The 21,144-nt window shown below is 40.6% G+C and overlaps 1 protein-coding gene across 1 annotated transcript in view; it reads right to left on the bottom strand.

The window, feature by feature from the left end:
- XYLT1 (xylosyltransferase 1) overlaps positions 1-21,144 on the bottom strand; it is a 700,441-nt gene that overhangs the window by 81,589 nt on the left and 597,708 nt on the right. Inside the window, exon 8 of the mRNA XM_078663177.1 lies at positions 3,312-3,574. Within this exon, the coding sequence (XP_078519303.1) occupies positions 3,312-3,574 (263 nt within the window). The remainder of the gene's footprint in view (positions 1-3,311; positions 3,575-21,144) is intronic.

The raw sequence follows: 21,144 nt of genomic DNA on the forward strand, positions 1-21,144 counted from the left end.
ATGTGCCAGGTCGTGCATGCCACACCATGAAGGAACGAGGGTACAATTCCAGGGGGGGCACAATGTGTGCCTTCCGCATGCACCCCAGGCCCAGAATCAGCAGGGGGCACTGTTAGGGCCCCCTTACCTGTATCTTCGCCATCCGTTTCATGGCAGGCTCTCCATCATGAAATGGGTGGTGGATAAGCAAGTCGGAATATGCTTGGTGGTGACGCATCGGCAACACCAACATATTGCTGCCCCTTCAAACACTGGCACACTACGAAATACGGTGGGTGGAGCCACAGGTGTTGCCGTGGTCGGACAGCCACTGCAAGTACATCATTCTAGGACCTCGATACTCATAATATGCCCCACAGTGTGTATGGGACCCACGTCTGGGCATACCGGTCACATTTAGGGTGAAACACTAAAATCTACAAAAAGTAATGAAATGAATGCTAGAATTTATCTCAGCCACTGGTAATCACTCGGGCAGCATTTTAGCTCATCTTTATTTTGCACACTATGTCACCTCAGTTTTGCCAAATCATATGCAAATCAGTCTTGGCCCTCCTCCAATGGGAAAAGGTCAGCCTGTACTGCCAGGACAGGTCCTCCCTGAACCAGAACACAGGCAACCCAGGACAGTTTTGCTGTTGTTATGGGCTCATCAGTTGGTTATAGCTTGGTTCCAGTGACACACTGTGCTCGTATACGTTAATGTGCCGCTCAAAGTTGAATGGGTATGCCAAGACGAGGATCCCGTGGACACTGCATCACTGAAACCAAGCTAAAACTGGCTGATGAGCCCTAACTTGGGCAAAAATGGTTCTAGGTTGCTTTTGTCCTGGGTAAAGCTGTGGGTCCAAACTGAGGTGGCATGGTATGTAAAGTGACCATGGACTGGGATACGGCCCGAGTGATTACCAGTGGCCGAGATTCCATCCATCACTTTTTTGTGTATATCATAGAGAACTTTATTAGGCATGACATTTCTTCATAATCCATACTTTGCAAGAAAGAGGGGGCTCTGATTCATGGTTCCTTGATATGGTCAAGTCAGGAAGAAGACAGGAGAACCTGACAAAAAGAGATTTAACACTGACAGACAGCCCAACATATACTTAACATACACTAGCCATAAATCAGAGATGAAAACTGTTGAAATATCCCTGTCTCTCTAAGCAAGGCATGAAAACTGAGGCCTGCTTCCTATGAAGTCCCAAGTTCTGAATACTGTTTCCTCAGAAGGGAGAAGCTGACCTCCTGCTAACCCACTGGAAAGAAAAAGACTGGCTACGAAATATTCTGGAGGATACTGTTATTGGTGCTGTACCTTGGAAGCTGTGAGGAACAAGACGGTACTATCAACAAGTGCTCTGTATTAACGTGGCCCATTAAAAAGTGGACCTTTAGTTGTGGTCCTAGAGAGTGGTTGAGAAGACAGCCTCAGACTGAAAGCCATGGTGTGGTAGCCAGAGGAGAAATTCTGTACTTAATTGAATCCTTTTTTGTAATGTTTCGTTTGACTTTCAGATGACTGTGAAAAGGTGATACGTCTGTCTGGAACTTTAGAATGCTAATCTGAAGGGCTACCACAGAGCTGAACTTGTGGAGCCTAGTTCTGTCATTGCATCCAGCCTTGTCCAACTGAAAAATTATGAGCACTAAAAAAGGTTCTAAGTCCAAAGGTGAAACCCTGAGATGTACTGCATGGTACAGAAAGGTTTTAGCCATATTTGTCATATCGCGTATTTTAGTGGGGAAACATCCTTTACAACACAACTTTTATCACGCAGTGCCTTTACGACGCAACTTTTACAACGCAAACCATTACAACGCATTGCGCTGGGGGCGCTCTAGGATAGGGAATACGTTTAATTTACTATCCAACACCTTCCCTAGTGTCCACGGGGACTGGAGTTGGAATAGTAAATTAAACTATTCACTATCCAGCACCCCAAAGCGCTATGCGTTGTAAAGGTTTTCGTTGTAAAAAATGCGTTGTAAAGGCATGCGTTGTAAAAGTATGCGTTGTAACGTCATACATCCATTTTAGTGGCATTGGATAGAACTGAACTGAACTGTTTTATATTTTTTAAGAAATGCTTTTTATATTTTCTCCTAAAAATTCAGAACTCATGGCCCCTTTATAGAGGCTTTGTCACGTTGGTGTCATTTCACTCATTACATTTTATTGTTTTGTACAAAATTAGTTTGGAAATGTTATATCTTTATAGTAAATGCTTCTTTCTTCGTGTTAAATACATGTAGTTCTCAAAGGAAAGTCAGTAGTTTGTGCCAAGCAACCATGGATAAGGCAAGGTTTCCTCACAGAAACTTGAAATGATTTTTCATGTTCTAGACTGCTAAACTTTTTGACAACTGCATCACAGCTTCCATCAAGATTGTGACCTCTTTTCACCCATTTATCAATCGAGCTCCCTAAGGAGAATACATAGGGAAATTACACTTTCCACCAAGGCATGGGGCCGGAGGCTTAGCCTAATGGAAGAAAGGCAAAGCATTACAACAGTACAAAATAGTTTCAGAACCTAAACATAAAATCATCGAAAAGAAACAACATCAGGTAAGAGAAAGTAATTCGCATGGGCAATTTTTTGGATGAAGACTGCTAGCATAATAATATTTCACTGCAAAATATAAACTGATATGGCCAGCAATTATGCACTATGAATTGGCGAGCATCTCTAGTTCTAGCTATACTGAAAGAAAGAGAAAAGGGAATTAAGGCGCATGAGTACTTAGGAGCAGCGGAGTCTATCCAGGGTCTATCCAGCAACATATACTCTCATCTTGCCCTCATGTTATAAACAACGCATGAGCTGAAATATTAGACCCGTTCGCAGTGCTAAATATATGAAGATATTGTAATCACACAGAATCTTGAGAAATATTTTACTTGATAGAAAAATGTAGGGAGTTCTTCATACGGATATTTTTCAATGTACCAAATAAATTGAGATGGGCAGAATTTGCTATTAAAACTGTACTTGAATAGCTTCACACAGTGAAGGAGTAGATGTCCATCACTAAATATCTTCAAACACAATTCTAATAATGTAATTAGTACATTATTCCTTCACCAACCTAAGTGGTGGTCAAATGATCCATGAAGCTCCTTCCAATTGAACATTTCAGGGAACTCTGACAGTTGTTTAATAGATGGCTTTCCAGCGATAAGTTTCATATTTAATTTGATGTACCCCCTAGCATGTTTGCATACATATTATATTATCACTTAAAAAAAACATTTAGTTACTATTTAATGTCAAAATGGAATCCTTTTCAAATGATTACAAACTTACCGGCAACTGTTGTCCCCATTTGTGTGAAGTGAAGATTCAGCTCTCCTTAAACCCAACCGTGCAAATGAGTGGAACATTGTTAGCATCACATCACTAATGCTATGAATGCCATCCGGCTCATCATAAAGATTCTCCCAGTAAGACCGAAGTCCTGGTGTTCCAGATGGATAGTTACCATATAAATAATAATCCAATTGTCCTATAATTTCTTGGTTTACAGAGGCTTCAAACTTTCGAGCAAAGAAAGTTGGCCTTGCTGTTTGCTGTGTAAAGATAAAGATAGACAACATTGTCAATAGTCAATTCACTTCTGAAAGAACAAAATGCAGAATATATGTCAAGCAATAAAAGAGTATAACATAAGATAGTAATGTAACTCTAAGAAAATATATAAAGCAACTACTGTCCAAGTCAGAATAAAAATGGTTATAGTGATATAAATGATAAGTATTTACTGACGACAAAATATTCAAGCGTTTCTTTGTTCTGTGTTATTCTATAATGTGTGATTCCATACGTACATTTACTCTGAAATAGGGTTTCTAGTTGCAAGAAATTACCTTAGTTCGATTGGGTGAAGAGAGAATAGTGGTTTTGATTGTGCTCTGGCTAAGTTCAAACAGACCTCTTGCCAGAAGGTATCCAAAAAGTGAACCAATGTTATCTTAAAAGTGTTCTGGTTTCAACCATTAGTGACTACGGATCAGCAGAAGTCCGTCTCTCAGTATGGGGCTTGGAGAACACATGTCAATAACTCAAAAAACAATATATATATTGAATAATGCAATATTTAAACAATCTTCATAAAATGACTCCCATATCACCTAAATACCACCAAATGTGTAGCAAACCTAAGTAAAGAAACTGAAAAATTTTTGTTTGTGGTTTCAGTTGAGATCAGTGAGCCTACTTCTGATCACAGAAAACCATACAACTAAACATTACCCTGTTTCTAAGTTTCCTCCAAATATATATTTTTTTAGTTCAGTTTCACAGTGTCACGAGTCTCAAGTCTGTCTCTGATATGTGCTTCACAAGGTTGTACAGGCTTATCATGTGGACGTGGTAATTAAGGTTGAATACTAGATCAACAAAATGGCATTCAGGCTCCATAGAGATCATATGAAATTATTTCATATTATAATTGCCTTTTGCTGGACTGTAAAAGTGTTTCACTTGATGATATGATTGTAAAATCCTGAGAATGGAGATGGGTCTAGAGCTTTAGTTTGGGATTGCAGGAACTGGCTGGTGGAGGAAAAGGTATGCAGATAAGGATATCCTGTGAGCATGACAATATGGTTACAATGGTTGACTGGTTGGGTATTTCGAGGCTGGTGTTTTGTAATATTTCCAGATGTTCTGATGCGATTGAGACAAATCTTTAGACTTCTTTCTGAATAAAACTTTGCTACAGGCTGGCTGATGTCAGAGGGGTGCTGCACTTATTGGTTTACAGTCTTTGGATCCATCTATGACCAAGCCCCCACAGAACACTTTGCCAATAAATCTCACTACTTCTGCACCTGACTGGCTATTGAACTAAAATAACTCCCTCTGAAAGTTTTCTCTCTGCCTCGGTTTCCCTGGGTTACACATTTGACTGGTGTTCAGGAAGATATGGACTCAACATCAGGCAGGCAAACCTCCTCACTAGCCATGAAGGTACATTCAGAAGCTTTTTTTACCTGTTATATTAGCAGAGCTTGCTCCGGGGTAGACTCTGATGAATGTGCTTCTTCTGCTTTGTAACCAGGGAAGCAGGATGATTTTCTTGAACTAAAACTACCACCACCACCAGATGGGGGTGTGACCAACAACTGAGCCAGAAAGGCCTACCCTAAAGAAGATTCTGCAGAGTGTGTAGAGCATTGGCTATTTTATCTTAGAGAACAGAGCCTAGAATAGTGATGTTTGAATGCTAAAATGTTATCAAACGTGTGAATCTTAAGTGTGCAATCAACATCGCGCTAATGGGCATAGGGAGCCAGCGGATGGAGTGTGCAGAGAGATTAACTAAGCGTTTAACTGAAAGGAACATCAGGGCAGCATCACAGTGAGCAGAGATGTTGGCAATGCCAATGAAGAGATGTAACTACTAGAATGATGCAAACAAGCAGGCATGCAGCAGGAAGCATTTCTGGGACCAACAATGGTCACTCGTTTAAGCTGGGAGTCCTAATGAGAAACATGGCGTAAAGGACATACAGGGAGGACCGAAGTGAATGTTTAGGAGATACTTGCTAAGCAGAGCAGGGGAATGAATTCCCCTAATCAGGATGGCAGCCTAGAAAAGTAAAAAATCTAAAATCATGCAAGAGCTGGAATAAACAAATTCCTTATGCCTTCCTTCATGTAGGGGAAAAGAACTCATAGGAGCAGTATGGGAATATCTCAAATGTAACTTTATGCCTCCAGTGCTGCTTGCACATTGTGCATGGAAAATGACAGTTATTTAAAGCAGCAGGACACTCCTTAGATAACTTAAATAAGTGTTGCAGTGTAAAATGTTAAAAAAACAATAAATTGTCATACAAAACACATGCTACATTGCCAGTTGACAAAGCTAGCCATTTTGTATGAAAATTCTATTATTACATTTCACATTCCTACAATGCACCACCACCACTAGCTTTTTGCCAACCAGGCTACACAACCTATTCAGCAAATTGGCAATAGCTAAATCTCAATGAATTTAGTTTTAGTTAGGAGCTGCTAACTCAATTGCCACAGTTCAAACACTCAGAAGAATCTTTGTTTTTCAACATGCCTGTCATTCTAGTAGCTACTGTACACGACCTGGGGATGTCATGCACTGATGAGGTTGACAGGAAACCACAAGAGAGCACTGTATGGGAAATCTTTGGGGAGTACAGGGACCAATAGGGGTTACTGGGCTCATATTGTATCAATCATAGCCTTTTAGTATCGTATCCTGGGTCTTTACCCTAATGTTGTGCTCACAACTATTCACCAAATACACCCCTTTCACACTAGACGTTCAGGATAGCGAGGTGGAACACTTTAAGGCTTACTAAGGGAAGTGGTCTAGGGTAGAATATTAAAACTCAATGAAAACTGCCACTATTAATCAATAATTCTGGATCCAGGTAGTGCTTTACTTCTGGCACACAACATAATACTGCATATAATCAATAGAGGGCCCTTCAATTGTTATCGTAGTATTTATTAAGTAAAGTTTAATGGGTAACATTTTCCTGCAGGTTCTTGGAGTCCCTCTGACCCCCCTCAAGAGCTCAAAGTCAGGTCAGTCACTGAAGTGAATTTTTATCGAGCAGAAAAACAGATGATACAGAAAAGGAAATAAAAAAAACTGCAAAACGATTCAAACAATAAGGATCTTGATTTGCATATAAATTTCCAACAATATCAAGTATAAAGTGCAACGTGCCATATTTATCCCAGGTATGCCGTTCTTAATAGAAATTAACAGCTACTTTTCAATTATAGTACGATATGCCATTTTACATCCAAACAGAAAAATAGCAATTGATCTGTTGCTGTCCTTGTTTTATTGGCAGGCTTGGCCTGGGTGTTCTAGTGGAAGATGGGCATAGCACAGGTCTGTCTAGTGAGTCTCTTCACAAGGCAGTGCAAGATGAAATACGCTGATTCTGCCCAATGCCAGCTACCATTGCCTTGGTCTGTGTCTTTAGTGCCATGTTCCGTTTCGGGTTTGCAGGTCCATGCACCTGTGTGACAAACATGAGTAACAACTAAAACCCTAGTACAGAGGCTGCGCTTGGGTTACACTGCTTATGGTTTGGTGAATCTTTACTGGTGATCTTCCTTGGGCCCAAACACAAGCCCACCACCCAAACAATTAAAAGAGAACACCCTGGGTCATAAAATGATGGAGCGGTGCAAGTGAGGAGTGATTGTTGCCTGTAGCAACACTTCTACTGATGCTTCAGTTCTTCAGGTAAGACAGCTAAGTGCAATCACAATTTCTCATTGCCAAACAGTCAACACCACTTTTTCTTCATTATCAGGAACACCTACGATTTACATTTATGCCTTGCATGGCAACCATCAGTTACATGTACTTAAGCTTTTGTGCATTCTGTAGGGATACTCTGGTTCCAGTGCTTCATCTTACGGTCTAGGAACGGCAGGTCTTTCCGTAAATCACAGTATGAAGCTTCAGTTCATCTTGCCTTAGTTACTTGTCTGCCCCCTTCCTAGGCAGCATCTTTCTCATGCAAAGGGGCACCTTTCCAGCTCCCTGCTTAAGCAGTGAGTCAGCCTTCTTGCAAGGCAGGCACAAGGCGCCTCATCCTTTCAAATTGTACAACTTCCTATGTTTCTGGTTAATGTCTGGTGAAAGAAAGTTGGCAATCAATGCCCTAACCAAGGAGAACCAATGTCTCTGTAGCCACTGTGGGCTCCAGAATCTGGTAGTGAGAACTTGGCACTTGGTAGAAGGAAAAACAGGACTTATTGTACTACTGCCAGAAATTGAAAATGGCCAATAACCAAACTCTTAAATGTTAGACATCCCACTGCTGTCGCCAACTGTAAGAACACTTTTCAGAGAGCCACAGAGTACACAGTGGTTACTGCGCCCAACCATGGGGGATTGAGGCATTTTACTCCTGGTGTCCCAGGGCCCAATCTACTAAGGATCCTGAGCAACTGGGTCAAGTACACCTTCTGCACTTGACTCTCAGAGGTAAACGTAGGAAGTTTAGAGAATTATTTATTGCCCTAAGACAACTGGCAATGAGACAAGGGGAACAGAAGAGGTTAAGTGGTTAGGGTGACCACCTTACTCTGTGTAATCAGGGACACAGTTTCCAGTGATGGGCTATTGTGTTTCAGCAGTTTTGGTTGTTGTTACTTCCATTGAGCTAATTAACCTGACACACCTGATAGCAATAATTTGTAAGTCAAAGTTTCAGGACTGGAAGCAGTGTCTATGATGACATGGAATGAGGTGGTTGCCCAAGGTAGGATTGGGTTGTACTTCGTACATTCTATTGCTAAAAGGAGCATAATTGAATATGAAAAGCCATATTCATTATTGCAAAGTAACAGAATTTATCTTTTCTGTGTTAATTCAGCACACAAAAGTTTCAGTGGCCCATATGTTAGTTTTTTTGCCGGGGGTTAATCCAAACATGTAGATGTCTAGGCACCACCAGGCATGAGGAGGCGTGCAGAAATGTGCAGACTGTATTGACTGCGACCCTGGTGTTTGCAGTCTCAAGATATTTATTGAGTTTGTTGCAAGTCAGGAGGAAATTGTGTGCGGTTTCCAAACCCAATGAACCTGAGATCTTTTCTACTATCAACTGACAATATCTGTTCGATGTTAAGACGTCAATTTGTATTGTATTTATATGAAAAAATTAGTTTGAAACAATGAAAATTATGGGCACTTTGGCATTTTAGTAAACACGCTTTTCTGTGCATTGTTGGTGCACCAATGTTTGGAGTTATGAAAAAAATCATTTAGGTAGCAATAAGGAACTTCTATTTAGTGCTACACATCCCCTTAGTGTGAGCAGACCACTACTACTGTTTTTAAAAGTTGGATACAACCATAGAAACCAATTTATACTTCTTACAAGCTACCATTATCGTTTCAGTGGAATCCAGTCTAAAGCATGACTAGATTTGTTATGTGAGTCTTTTGATCTGACTTTCTGGAAGCTGAAGACTTCAGTTCTTCACTGCCACAAAGATGAGAAAAGCAAATACTGTGCTGCAATCTTGGTCCATTAATGAGTCACAAATGTTGGTGGACACACATTGGACTGTCAGCTTAAACTGAGTTATTTTTCTGTCAACCTATTTCTGTTGCTGCATTTGAACAACATTCTGCGATTTTGCCAGTGGCACAATGATAAAAGCAGATGGTAAGCATTTTGCCAATCTAAAGAACACTAACCTGGCTAGCTGCAGTCAGTCAGGTGGCATAGCAACTCTTTTCAAAGTGCTTTACAAAACTTATTATGCTAAACATCTTTGACTCCTTACACAAAATGCCCATCTTCAGTCTAATTGAAGTATGAGTTGTGAACGTAATACTACAAAGTGTAGTTGTCAACTCCATGATTCCAAAACCATCAAACAATCTTTCCATCACTTTGTTTCTACCTTGAGGGATGATCTATCAGACAACCTGATAGTTATTTCAGACCATTGTTTCCTTCAATGGCAGCGGAGAGATACCTTTGTTTGCTCCTAATAATCTGAGATTGCTATCTGTATAGAGAACAATTGATGGACAGAATGCAGAACAATGTCATACATTCACCCCAGTACAGAGATCTGGGCCTAAATCCATTGTTTTTTTGCTATCTGTATCTTCAGATTCAGGAAAGTTTAACTACAATCAAGGTTCTTACTAGTGTAAGTACCTTGTTGCATAGCCCACAATGTGTAATTATTTGTGCAGATAATTTGCATAAAGTTTAATATAACATATCATTTAAATTCACCATTCTTCCTTGAATAATCCACGAGGCGTCTCTATAAGCTCTTTCTCATTTTGAGAGCCCCGAGACTGGCAAAATTCAAGTTTGATAAATTAGCAAAAATGAGGAAAATCTTTTTCCCCAAAACGTCTGAGGAACACAAAGGACAGTATAAGAAGACATGTAAGGTGCAGTATGGAGAGTAAAGGATACGGAACAGATTTGCTTGAGTACGTTTTCTCGCAGATTCACATAAACCCATCTCCAGGCACCTTCATGTTAAACCTTCAACCAAAAATTGCTATAGTAAATACAGAACTATGACACTATACCAAACAAAGCATTCACATGCACAATTTGGCTTTATTTCCGACAGTAATAATATTGAGCCTACAGAGAATACAGCTGCTCCAAATAACTAGCTTTGTACAGGCTGCTCAGATAGGTGTCAGCATTCCTGTATCAAGCTCCTATTTGCAGCATTTATGTGTTGCTTGAATACAGTACCATCTGTGAGGTCACAAGGGTGTTTGATATGACTGAATCAGCATGTAATAATGCTGCACTGGCACTAATTCAACATCAAAACCGCAAGCATCCGCAAGACTCTATTAAAGTAGCCTCTGTGCCAAATCCTATTTTTTGTATTTCATCTTGCGAGCTGCACTGCACATCTGAAAATAGATGCTAAAAAAAATTCTATATTTTTCAAACACAGGTTGATTGGTTGTTCAGTTCCTCTTCCCTCAGAGGAACATATATTTTATGTTGTGGGTATCCATGGATTCTACAACTTATCCCTGTTGTGCTATTTAACAGCCAAAATGTAGACCGTATCATCTAATAGGCCAATATTTGTAATTTCAATATTGGCGACCTTGCAGGTTGTAAAGCTGAAAAAACTTGAAAAAATTAGGGTAAAGTGCAATACAAATTGTGAGTTCAGGGATTTGAACTTCTACAAGTGAAATAGAAGCCATGACCACCAAAGATGCATATTGAGAAAAGCGTTGATGGACCATATCACATACATTTTATCCAAACAGACACATTTTGCAAAGCTGCTGGGCAATTTTGCACTGATTTCAGACAATTCTTCAACTGAGTTGTAAGTTATGCTATTCACCATTCCCAAGAGCAGATTTACACCGATATGTAAACTTATATGTATCTATCCCCTGAGCTCAGAGGTTAAAGACAAACTAAGACTGAATTTATGAATGAAAAGTTATTACTAGTAACATTTCACATGTAGATGGAGATCACTCTCGGAAAATATTGGGAAACTTAAAAAGTAGATTGCATTTATTTTTTTCGCACAATATTTTGATATAAATATAGTAGTAAATTGTTTTTTAATAACTATTTGTAACCTCAAACTAATACAATAAAATGTTGCAGTCCATTTAACTCTTTGAAATATTGTTTTATTAAATAATGTAAGTATATTAATATGTTTTATGAAGATCACTTTTTAAACAAAATCAATTACCACTAATTCTCATTAGCTTTTTTCTTTAAATAATATTTAGTTCAGTTCGATACTCGTTATCTCTGTAAAATACCATAAAAGAGGCACACAAAAAGAACAATAATAATATAAAATGATAAATAATACATACTAAAGAATTAATAGCATTTAAAAATATAATTCATTATCTAAAAAGACGAAAGCAAAGAACAAGATATCACAAAATAACAACTAATTTTCTAATATAAATACAATATAAAGTGAGGTGTTAAAATCAAACAGATATTGTCAGTTGATAGTAGAAAAGATCTCAGGTTCAGTTTGGAACCGGCACACAATTTACTCCTGACTTGCAACAAACTCAATAAATATCTTGAGACTGCAAACACCAGGGTGGCAGTCAATACAGTCTGCAAATTTCTGCACGCCTCCTAGTGCCTGGTGGTGCCTAGACATCTACATGTTTGGATTATCCACCTGACCTAGCCCTACGATAAGCTGGGCAAAAAAACTAACATATGGGCCACTGATTCCTTTTCGTGTCCACAGGATGGTCAACCCATAGAAACCAAGTTAGCTGACTTCAACCCTCTTGAAGTATTGGTGCAAAGTGGCAAAGTTCCATATCTAAAGTATAGATAAAGTTTCCTGGCCAGATTTAGCTCAATATCATCTAAAAATCGTGGGTATGATAAAAGTTTTTGGACATTACATAAAACACTAGTTAAAATGCCCATTGCCAGTGAAGTTAAGAGGTTGTTTAACTTATAAAATCTAAATTGAGTTTTCAGCTCCTTTACTGAAATGGAAAGACAACTTCCCCCAGGAACTTTCTACAAATTGGCTAGGCCCAATTCATAGAGTGTGTCTCTAATGTATCCGATCTCTGGAGTTCAGGGTTTCCCAAAATCTCCTCCTGAAAAGTAAAGGTTTGGCCGCCACTTTTTCCGAGATTGGTCTAAGCCCTGCATCAAGCCTTAAGGGGGTCAAAGGTACTGGCCGGAAGACACACCTGCCTCAAAAAAAGGTTCTCCACCAGTTCTAAAATGTTATGATTTTTATGTCCCCATAGCTCAGCTTCATAAAAGGCCACCCCCAAGGACTGATAGGAGTAGAGCTGGAGAACCGGAGAAAGAGATTCATAGAAAGCCCCCAGTGTATCTTTGTCACACCTCCTAAATGCTGCTCTAATTTTAAGCTCAGTTTTGAGACATGCTTGGCCCAGTCCAGCTTTCCATCAGGAGTAACACCTAGGTATTCAAATAGAAAAACCTGTTTAAGTGGTACCCCATTAAATGTTGGGTTCGGTAGGGTCATGTGACATTGGATAAAAATTATATACTTAGTTTTGGACACTTTGATTTCCAACCCCATATCAAGACAGAACCTTCTAAACTGATGAAATATTTTCTGGATCCCCATAGGTGATTTGGCTAAGAGGAGGGTGCCATCAGCAAACATGAGGACCGGGACATTAAGGTTTGCTAGTTTGGGCACTTCATTGGCACATTCATTTAAATGTCTTACTAAACTATTAAAGAACAAGGAGAAAAGGGTCGGAGCAATACACAACCCTGTCATACACCTCTACATACAGTGAATGGTTCAGTCACTTCACCTAACTTCCAGCACTGAACCTGAGCATAATTAAACTCATGCAATCTCGCTATGATTCTGGACAAGTACTCGGGGACACCCATCTCTAAAAGCACCTTCCAAATGCTAGAGCGAAAGCATGCTTGGAAGGGAAATAGTACGTCATGGTCATCTAGGCATTTATTGAGCCTAGAAAGAATAACCCTACTAAAGAGCCTCTGAGTGGGGTCAATTAAGCTAATTGGTCTGCAACTTTCAGGATCCAGGGGGGAGCCCTTTTTATACACAGGACACATTTTGGCTCCTGCCCATGAAGGTGGAATCCTTAGACCTTTTAAAATAGCGTTAAATACTAAAGTAAGGTAGGGTCCCCAAATTTTGATCTCTGCTGCAACAGGTTCTCTGGAATGTTATCAATGCCTGGGCCTTTATGAGGGACAACCTTCCTGATTGCATGTTCCACTTCTTTGCAGGATATGAGTGGATACACACCAGAACTAATAGGCTTTGCTAGAATAGGAGATGATGGGTCCCTATTGTTTAGAGGGATAGATCCTCCTCCGAACGAGGATGAGTATACATTTCAGAAGTGGGATAATCAAACCTCAGCTGCAATATTATCTATTTTGGCAACCCCTTCGGCATTACCCCTTGCTACAATGTTCCAGAAGCTAATATGATTTTTTGTCTAGTTGCAGTCAGCAATAACTTCCACTTCTTACGATCCCAATCTCTTCTTGCTTGTCTTACTGTATTTTTGTAACCAGTTCTTCTTAGTTGCATCTCACCCCTATCCTTGGTCTTTAGCGAACTTATCAGAGCCAATTTAGCCAACCGACATTGCTTACTGTACCACGAAGGTGCATCCCTTCTATTACCCTGAGCTCCTCAAACAAATTATGATGGATTTTCCCTATCTCCATTAAAGAAGATACCTGATTCAGGTCAAGGTTGCAATAGGCTCTTATAATATTTTCAACTAGATTATATATGTGCCTCATGGTCTCTTCAGAGTGACTCTCAGAGTGCCAGTAAATTTTACTCTTGTTATGGGATAACTGACATCTATTATCCAGGAATTGCATGAGTGAAACTATAGAGTTATTCAATGTGAAAACCAGAGTAATTTCTAACGCATTGGGGTCACTATCTATTCTATTGCATTTATTTGAATTGCCTGGGCAGACCATTCCATAATAGGACGAAGAGTAAGGTTGGGGATAGACCAAATATATATTTTAGTTTAAAAAGGAATTAATGATATCTGGCTCCCTCAGAGCATTCAATAAATATGTTTACTAAATTCATATGAGTGCACAAATATGGTAACAAAAGTTTTCATAGCAGCACATTGCTACTAAAATGATCAGATAAATGTGTAGAACTCCCTATCACGGTTGAGTCCATTAGAAACAGTTTTCAATTTATTAACACAAAAGGTATCCCTCAATCTTAATTTGTGTTCAAAATCACCATCTCTTTGGGCAGTATCAATATGCAAAGCAATTATCCTACTGTGTCCACTATCTTCACCCTCTCTAGAAATAGTCTATCTCAACCAGAACTCCATTGCCATGGATTGGTAAGTAGCTTTCTAACTAACCTTACATCCTCCAGTCCAGTACACCGATCTGAGAAATTGGGTTGCTGGTTGAAACCCTACTCAAGCAACAGCCACAATCCTTGTCAGGGTGAACCACAATAAGTCACTAAATTAACCATTGTTTAATCTTCTGGGAGCTTGGCACTAAATACTTTAGGCATTACTTAGAGGCCATATATAAAGTATTTATGCAGCACTTATAAAGTAATGAGGTGATAACTTATCATAAGGAAAGTCCCACACTCATTTAGAAAAATAGAGTATAAGTTAATAAAGTAATATGATATCAAAATGACAAAAATTCATTTTGTAGCAATGGAGTTAAGAAAATTCAAACATTAAAGTGCAAAATAGTGCCTAAAAGACCAAAGCGTCAACCTCAGACATCTAGTCATGCGAGATCAGGGCAAAGTCTGACGTTTTGGATGACCGTAGTGGAGCACGATTCAAATAAATGAGATGGATTGGGCCTGGCTCCACATACCTCAGCAGTTAGCAGAAAGTTTGTAAAAAAAAGACTGGACAAGGCAGCTGAGGCTGGATTCCGGGACTAGGTCAGTTGGTGCCTTCAGAGGCCTGGCTAAGTTGTTTCCATCGGTCAGAGGGGCACTAGTAGCAAATGAGTCTCTCCCTCTCCTAAAGCAGGCATTGAACTTGTTTTAGACAAGGGCTGTATATGGTCACCTTTGTCACTGGACTGCTCCAAAGGTGGCGATGGTTTAGAAAGGGATTTAACTAGTGCTTCAACCTCAGATAACCTTGCCAACATGGGGTAAAGTTCCTTCTTTATAACCCCTTTGATTTTATCAATTAGGTTGCCCATGACTTTGTCCAGCCAATTAGGTTTCATTAGACCAGCCAAACATGGGTTGCTAATTGGTTGAATGGCACGTTCAGGAAGTGGGGAAGAAGGTGCAAGAGAAAAATCCTGAACACGTGCTTTTCTCCTAACAACACAGTTGGCTTTCTTGGCAACGTGATGTAGTTCATCATGGGCAGCCTCATTGGTTTGACTATTCAGTTGGGCTAATTTGGGGTTCTTACTATTACGCCCAGAACCCAGAGTCTGTGCTGTTTCTACATAGATTGAGGCTGCTTGTCCCACAAGATCCATAGGGTCAGTTGGGGCTGGTAAGATTAGGTTCAATAGAGGACTCCCCTGCCCCCAATGAGAGTCTCCGCTCAGTGAGCTCGATTTCAGTAGCAGTGACCTCCAATTTCTCTCTGGCGCATTTGGTCAATCAGGGCAGAGTTTGGAGATGGAATTGGTGGTGTAACCTGGGTCCCCCATGCACTTTCGCTTCCCCTTGGTAGACGAGTGGTGAATAACAGCCTGGCTTGAGAGGTATTATGAGGGTTTCCAATCTAGATCACTAATGACTAGGTGATGCTCCAGGCAGGCCAAAGGTATTGTTAAAATTAATAAAACACACCCACCTAAAAAGTCACTGTTCTTGGTAATCAAGTTAAAAGAAGGACGGCCCAGCTAAGCCTCTGCCAGCCGCGGACAGTCACAGATGGGCCCGCTCTGGCCCAGACACACGTATGTCCTGCACTGCAGCACCTAGAGGAACTTTAACAGCTCATCTGAGCATTCCCCCGGCTCATGGTCACAGAAATGCCTGCTAGGGGAAGAAGTCCCACCCCAGAAGGCTGGAAATGCTGGGCGGGCTAGATGCAGGCAAGCAGCAGTGAACCCACAGGGTTATCAAATGGAACAACAGTGGGCTCATAGAGGAGATTGCCAACCAAATCAGGGAAATGAGGCAACTGAAGGAGTGCGGTATGCTGGGTCCCTCAGGAGGAGCAAGCCACACTGGCCTGATGCAAGCAACTTCCGCACCTGCTGGGAATCAAACGTAGCCCTAGGGCCTCGCCTACACCCCTCCTTCGCTCGCTCTTCAAGGCTCCTCCAATCTCTCAAAGTATGCTCCCTATGCACCCTCCACTTGGCTCCTGCTATTTCCTGAGGTCTGTCATCGTGCCTTGCTAAAATTCAGCCAGGGGCCAGGGTCCGGGAGCTGCAAAACACCAGGAGACAAGTTCCTGGTATGTCTCTCTGGCGTCTCTCGGTGTGCGATATTTAGTACATTTAAACAAAAGGTATTTGTTTAATTAATGTAAATCATTTTATACTTTTGAGTAAATGTTTAAAAATATAATTTTGAGAATAAATATGATATATAATAATGTTTAAAATATTAACATTTCTAATTATCATTATTTAATTACAGTAATACTATTTTCTATGGAATGTTATATTAAGTCCTTAATGCCATTATTTTCTACAGGTGTGTGTTGCTGTACCTTTGAGTGACCATCCATAGTGCTAGACTTATTTCAAGATTAGCTGGAGAACATTTACACCTGTTTTGTGACCGTTAGTGCCGTAGTAACTTTAAAAATGTAGTTTGTGGATACCAATAGTCTTACTGTTTTGTGAGTATGTGTTTTATTTACATGCTCCTCCCTAAACCTACCCCTTACATTTTGCTAAAATCTCAGTTTTGAGTAAGTATTCTCCATTTTTCTATGGCTCCACCAGTCTCTCCCACATCTACACCTAAATCGTATACCTAAGTGTACAGAGATCTTAGCCAGGTTGGCAGAGATCTTCGTACAGAAGAGTTAGGAGAGTCGTAGGTGTAGAACTTTGTTTGCAGGTTAGTGAAGAGCATTTTTTAGTACATGAAGAGTACTTTTGTACTATTGTAGAATGACTTTAAGTGCTATAAAATGCAGTTTGCAAATAGGCCTCTATGTGTGCCAGAGATATGTCTGCTCAGCATAAACAAGTCATTTCTATTTCAAAACAGTTCATTCAGAAAACTGTTTACACAAATCTCTACAGGACTTAATTAGATGCAAACTCCAAGCATAACATGACATCATAGGAACTGCTCATTCTCATGCAAGGGTAACTATTTATTTACCTTTTGACTAAAACCTTACCCACCACAATTTGCCAACATACTGGTGCTATTATTATCACTTTAATAACAACTTTGTCACAGTCCTCAGTAAGCGAGAGTACCTACCAAGAGACCCAACAGCAGTACCTAAGACTAAAATAAAAAAATAAAAAATAATAAGAAAACACTTTATGTTTCTTTCTTGTTTCTATTTTTTACATCCCCTCAGCTGCGTCTAGGTATGTTTCTCATTTATCCATTGTCCCTGTTTTCTTGCCTCCATGCGGTCATCAGGTCTTGACTTTGTAGGCAAATATTTTCTGAGTAGCCTGATGGGACGTGGAGAGGCATGGATGTAACTTATGGGTCACCAGGCGCCACAGTTGCTACCCCTAGATTGCCCTTTGGGACCCCTGGCACTGCCTTTGAGACCTCTGGCCTCAAAGGTGGCACAAATCATTGTCTTAGGAAGTGAAACCCTACTCAAGCAACAACCACAGTCCTTGTCATGTTGAACCACAAAAGTTACTAGATTAATTTCTGCTTAACCCTCTAGTAGCTTGCCACAAATGTAGTCAAGATTAAATTAGAGGCAAAGGGTAAAGCATTTATGCAGCACACAAACAGTAATAAAGAAAAAGCACAACAGAAGAATGAGCCCACACCAATTTAGAAAACCGGAGATATGCAATTTCAAAGATTTAGGTATGTATAGTACCCAAAAGCACAAAGTGCCACTTGTGGTTATCTGATTGTGCTAAACCTGGGGAAAGTCAGGCTGACCGCGGTGGAGTGCAGGCCAGATACAGGGTCCAAGTTAGTCCTGCAGAAACAGTTACCTTCTCAAAGTCTGGTGCAAACAAACCAGTTCACGGTGGAGGAGGCTGTAAGGAGCTTGGAGAGTGTTACGGATGGTCATCGGTGTAGCACATAGATTCCGCCTGGAAATGTGCACAGTTCTTGCTGTAACATGAAGTTCCAGTCAAGCATCACAGGCAGTCATTGCTGGAGCTTTGCATTTGAGGCGACTGGTGGCTGTTGATTCTGTAGTGCGTAGTGCAGATCTCGCTTTGTGAGTCATCGCTGGTAGTCACTGTAGTGCAAAGAACAGGGTTCACTGGAGCTTTGAGTTGGTGGGTGGCAAGACCTCACCAAGAACGGGCCTGTTCGAGGTTCTAACAACATAGAGCCCAAAACTTCAGCAGGGATCAGGCAGATCCAGTTTCAGGCGTTCAGCTGGGAAGTTGCTGGGAGGCCTCTGGAGCTTGCTGTGTGCCTACAGACAGCCAACTGACCCTTGGAGTCACTTAGGCAGCCTTGGATGAAGGGATCAGTCCCAGTCTTCCTTCTCAGACAGCAGGACATACCTCCAGCAGGGCAGTCCCCTGGCAGCAGGACATTCCATTTTCTGTAACCAGAAGTGATCTGTAGAGTGGGTCTAGGGTCCTATTTCTATACCTGGTGACAGCTTTGAAGTGGAGGAAATGTCTGGAGTCCCCCCCCCCCCCCACAGATGCTTCTGGAATTCCCTTCCTCCCTGCCCAGGCCCCAAGAGGAATGGTGTGACAAAAGGCTAGTGTGAAGTTCTTTGTGAGTGCAGGAGACAGACCCTATGGAAGTGCAAGTGTGGTAGGAGACAGCTCCTCCCCCACCCATCTAGGCAGGAAGGCCTATCTTCCTAATAACCAGTTCCTCTTTGTGACACTGTGTGGGAGGAATACACAAAGGCCAACAGCCATTTACACCTAACCATGTGACGCAGGACACAAACTGCAGGCACCAAATGGTTTGTACAAGAAAATGCTAACTTTCTAAAAGTAGCCTTTTCAGAATTCTGACTTTACCACTAAAGAGGAATTTTGAGTACAGCCTGTTCCCAAGAAATAGTTACCACTTATTCATTTTAATAAGGTAACCCTATGTTATCCTATGGAAGTGATAGGCGTCGCAGTAGCAAAAAACTAAATTAAGTCTCTTTGTGTACCAGGAGACGCAAAACGTAAAATTACATATCCAACTTTTTGTAATGCACCTCACCTTATGGGCTGTTTACGGTCAATCCTATGGGTTACATATATGTGACTTATATGTATTAAGGAAGGTTTAGGCATGGCAAAAGGTTTATTGGGATAGCTCAAAATGGCAGCTTAAACTGCACAAAAAGCTGCAAGGGCACGGCCTGATTCATGCTTTAAAGGACTACTTAAGAGGGTTAATGATAACCAACGAAGAAAAATGGGGTCTTAGGGAGTTAAAGGCTCTGTGCGTTGTTTTGTGTATACGAACTACAACTCCCTACAGTGATGACATCAGTTTGTAGTTTTATTTGCTGAACGCTGTTTAGCACATACAGAGTTCCATCCTTGCCTAGTTTTATATAAAAAGATTATTAATTAATCATTTGCAATGACAGGATACCTATCATGATCTTTTCTTAACAAACGTTAGACAGGGCACATGGCACATGGTGATAAATGTAATGAACTACATCTTCCGATATTTTAAGTAATTTTGTAGCCATTAATGACATACAATGCCTGTGCTAATTGATTTGTGATTGTCTCCAGCTGGCGGCGTCCGAACGATATAAGAATTGTCCACTCCTCCTCCTCCTAGTCGTTACCTCCACCCACAGCTCAGGCATAGCGTGGGGAAACGACGGAGAAGTAAGGAGCTAGGACACTATGGGTTTGTGTATGTGTAAAAGGATAGAGTGCCGTTCTTTTCCCGTTACTATCCCCGTGAGCGTAGATACAGTATCTAAATGAGAGAATGTTTGCATTTTGGAAAGGCTGGAGTATTGCCCGCCGTACCTTCCTTTTTTCGGTCTGGGTGGGCTTTTTGATGCAGCATTTTAGAATATAGCACCCCTTAGACAAAGTGCCCGTACATACAAACTAGAAGTTTGTAGTAACAACATTAGAGGCGTGCTGATAGGGGTTCCATGGGCTAAAGTATCATAATCATAATAATTGTGAACATACCTACAAGGCTATCCCCGAGTAATTTCTGAGATGACATCAAAGGGATTTCACTCCATTAGACCTGCATACTAGCATGTTTCTTAACCTCCTGTTTTTATGCCTGTCCTTCCGCCCCCCCTTTTTTTACTCTTTTTTTCTACTCACTTTTGATCTCCGTCTTGCCCAAGTAATATTGTACATTACAGGTGTTAATTAGTTGTTCCACTTCATTGTACTTATTACAATGTAGGTGTATAACTGTGGCATTCCAATTATCAGGAGGGGGTTCTTTCTAAAAATGCACAGTGAGATTTGTTCTTCATTGTTGTTCTCTCCCCTCTTTGTCTCCACACATCATAGAGCGGGGCCTCTTATACCTGAGTTCTTTCCAGGCGAGGTGAGGCCCATTCCTCGTATCTCACGGGTGAGCAAGACATATTTATTGTTTTGTGGATTACAAGGTTATCGTAATTTAGAGGTTGTAAATACCAGTCTATTGCGTGTAATTGTTGTTGTTGTGTGACTCTGTGTATCATTATTATGTATGATCTTCTTGTTCCAATTGCACTCATACCCTGTGGATACAGAGGATACACACTTGGTATGTGAGGTTGTATTGATTCCAATCCTCATTGATATAATTTTAGAATCTTCTGTGGTTCATTTTTTGCACTTATTACACTTCAGGTACATATGCAGTTGCAAACTAAAAAGAAGGTCCTGATGAAAGCCAGGGACTAACAGTCCCTAAGGCTGAAACATGTTGACCATATACATAGGCAGTGATGTATGAAACTGCCTTTATGTACTGTTTATAACAGATACCCTAATAAAAATATTTCTCT

The sequence above is a fragment of the Lissotriton helveticus genome, chromosome 10 (assembly GCF_964261635.1).
Source record: "Lissotriton helveticus chromosome 10, aLisHel1.1, whole genome shotgun sequence".
Lineage (NCBI taxonomy): Eukaryota > Metazoa > Chordata > Amphibia > Caudata > Salamandridae > Lissotriton > Lissotriton helveticus.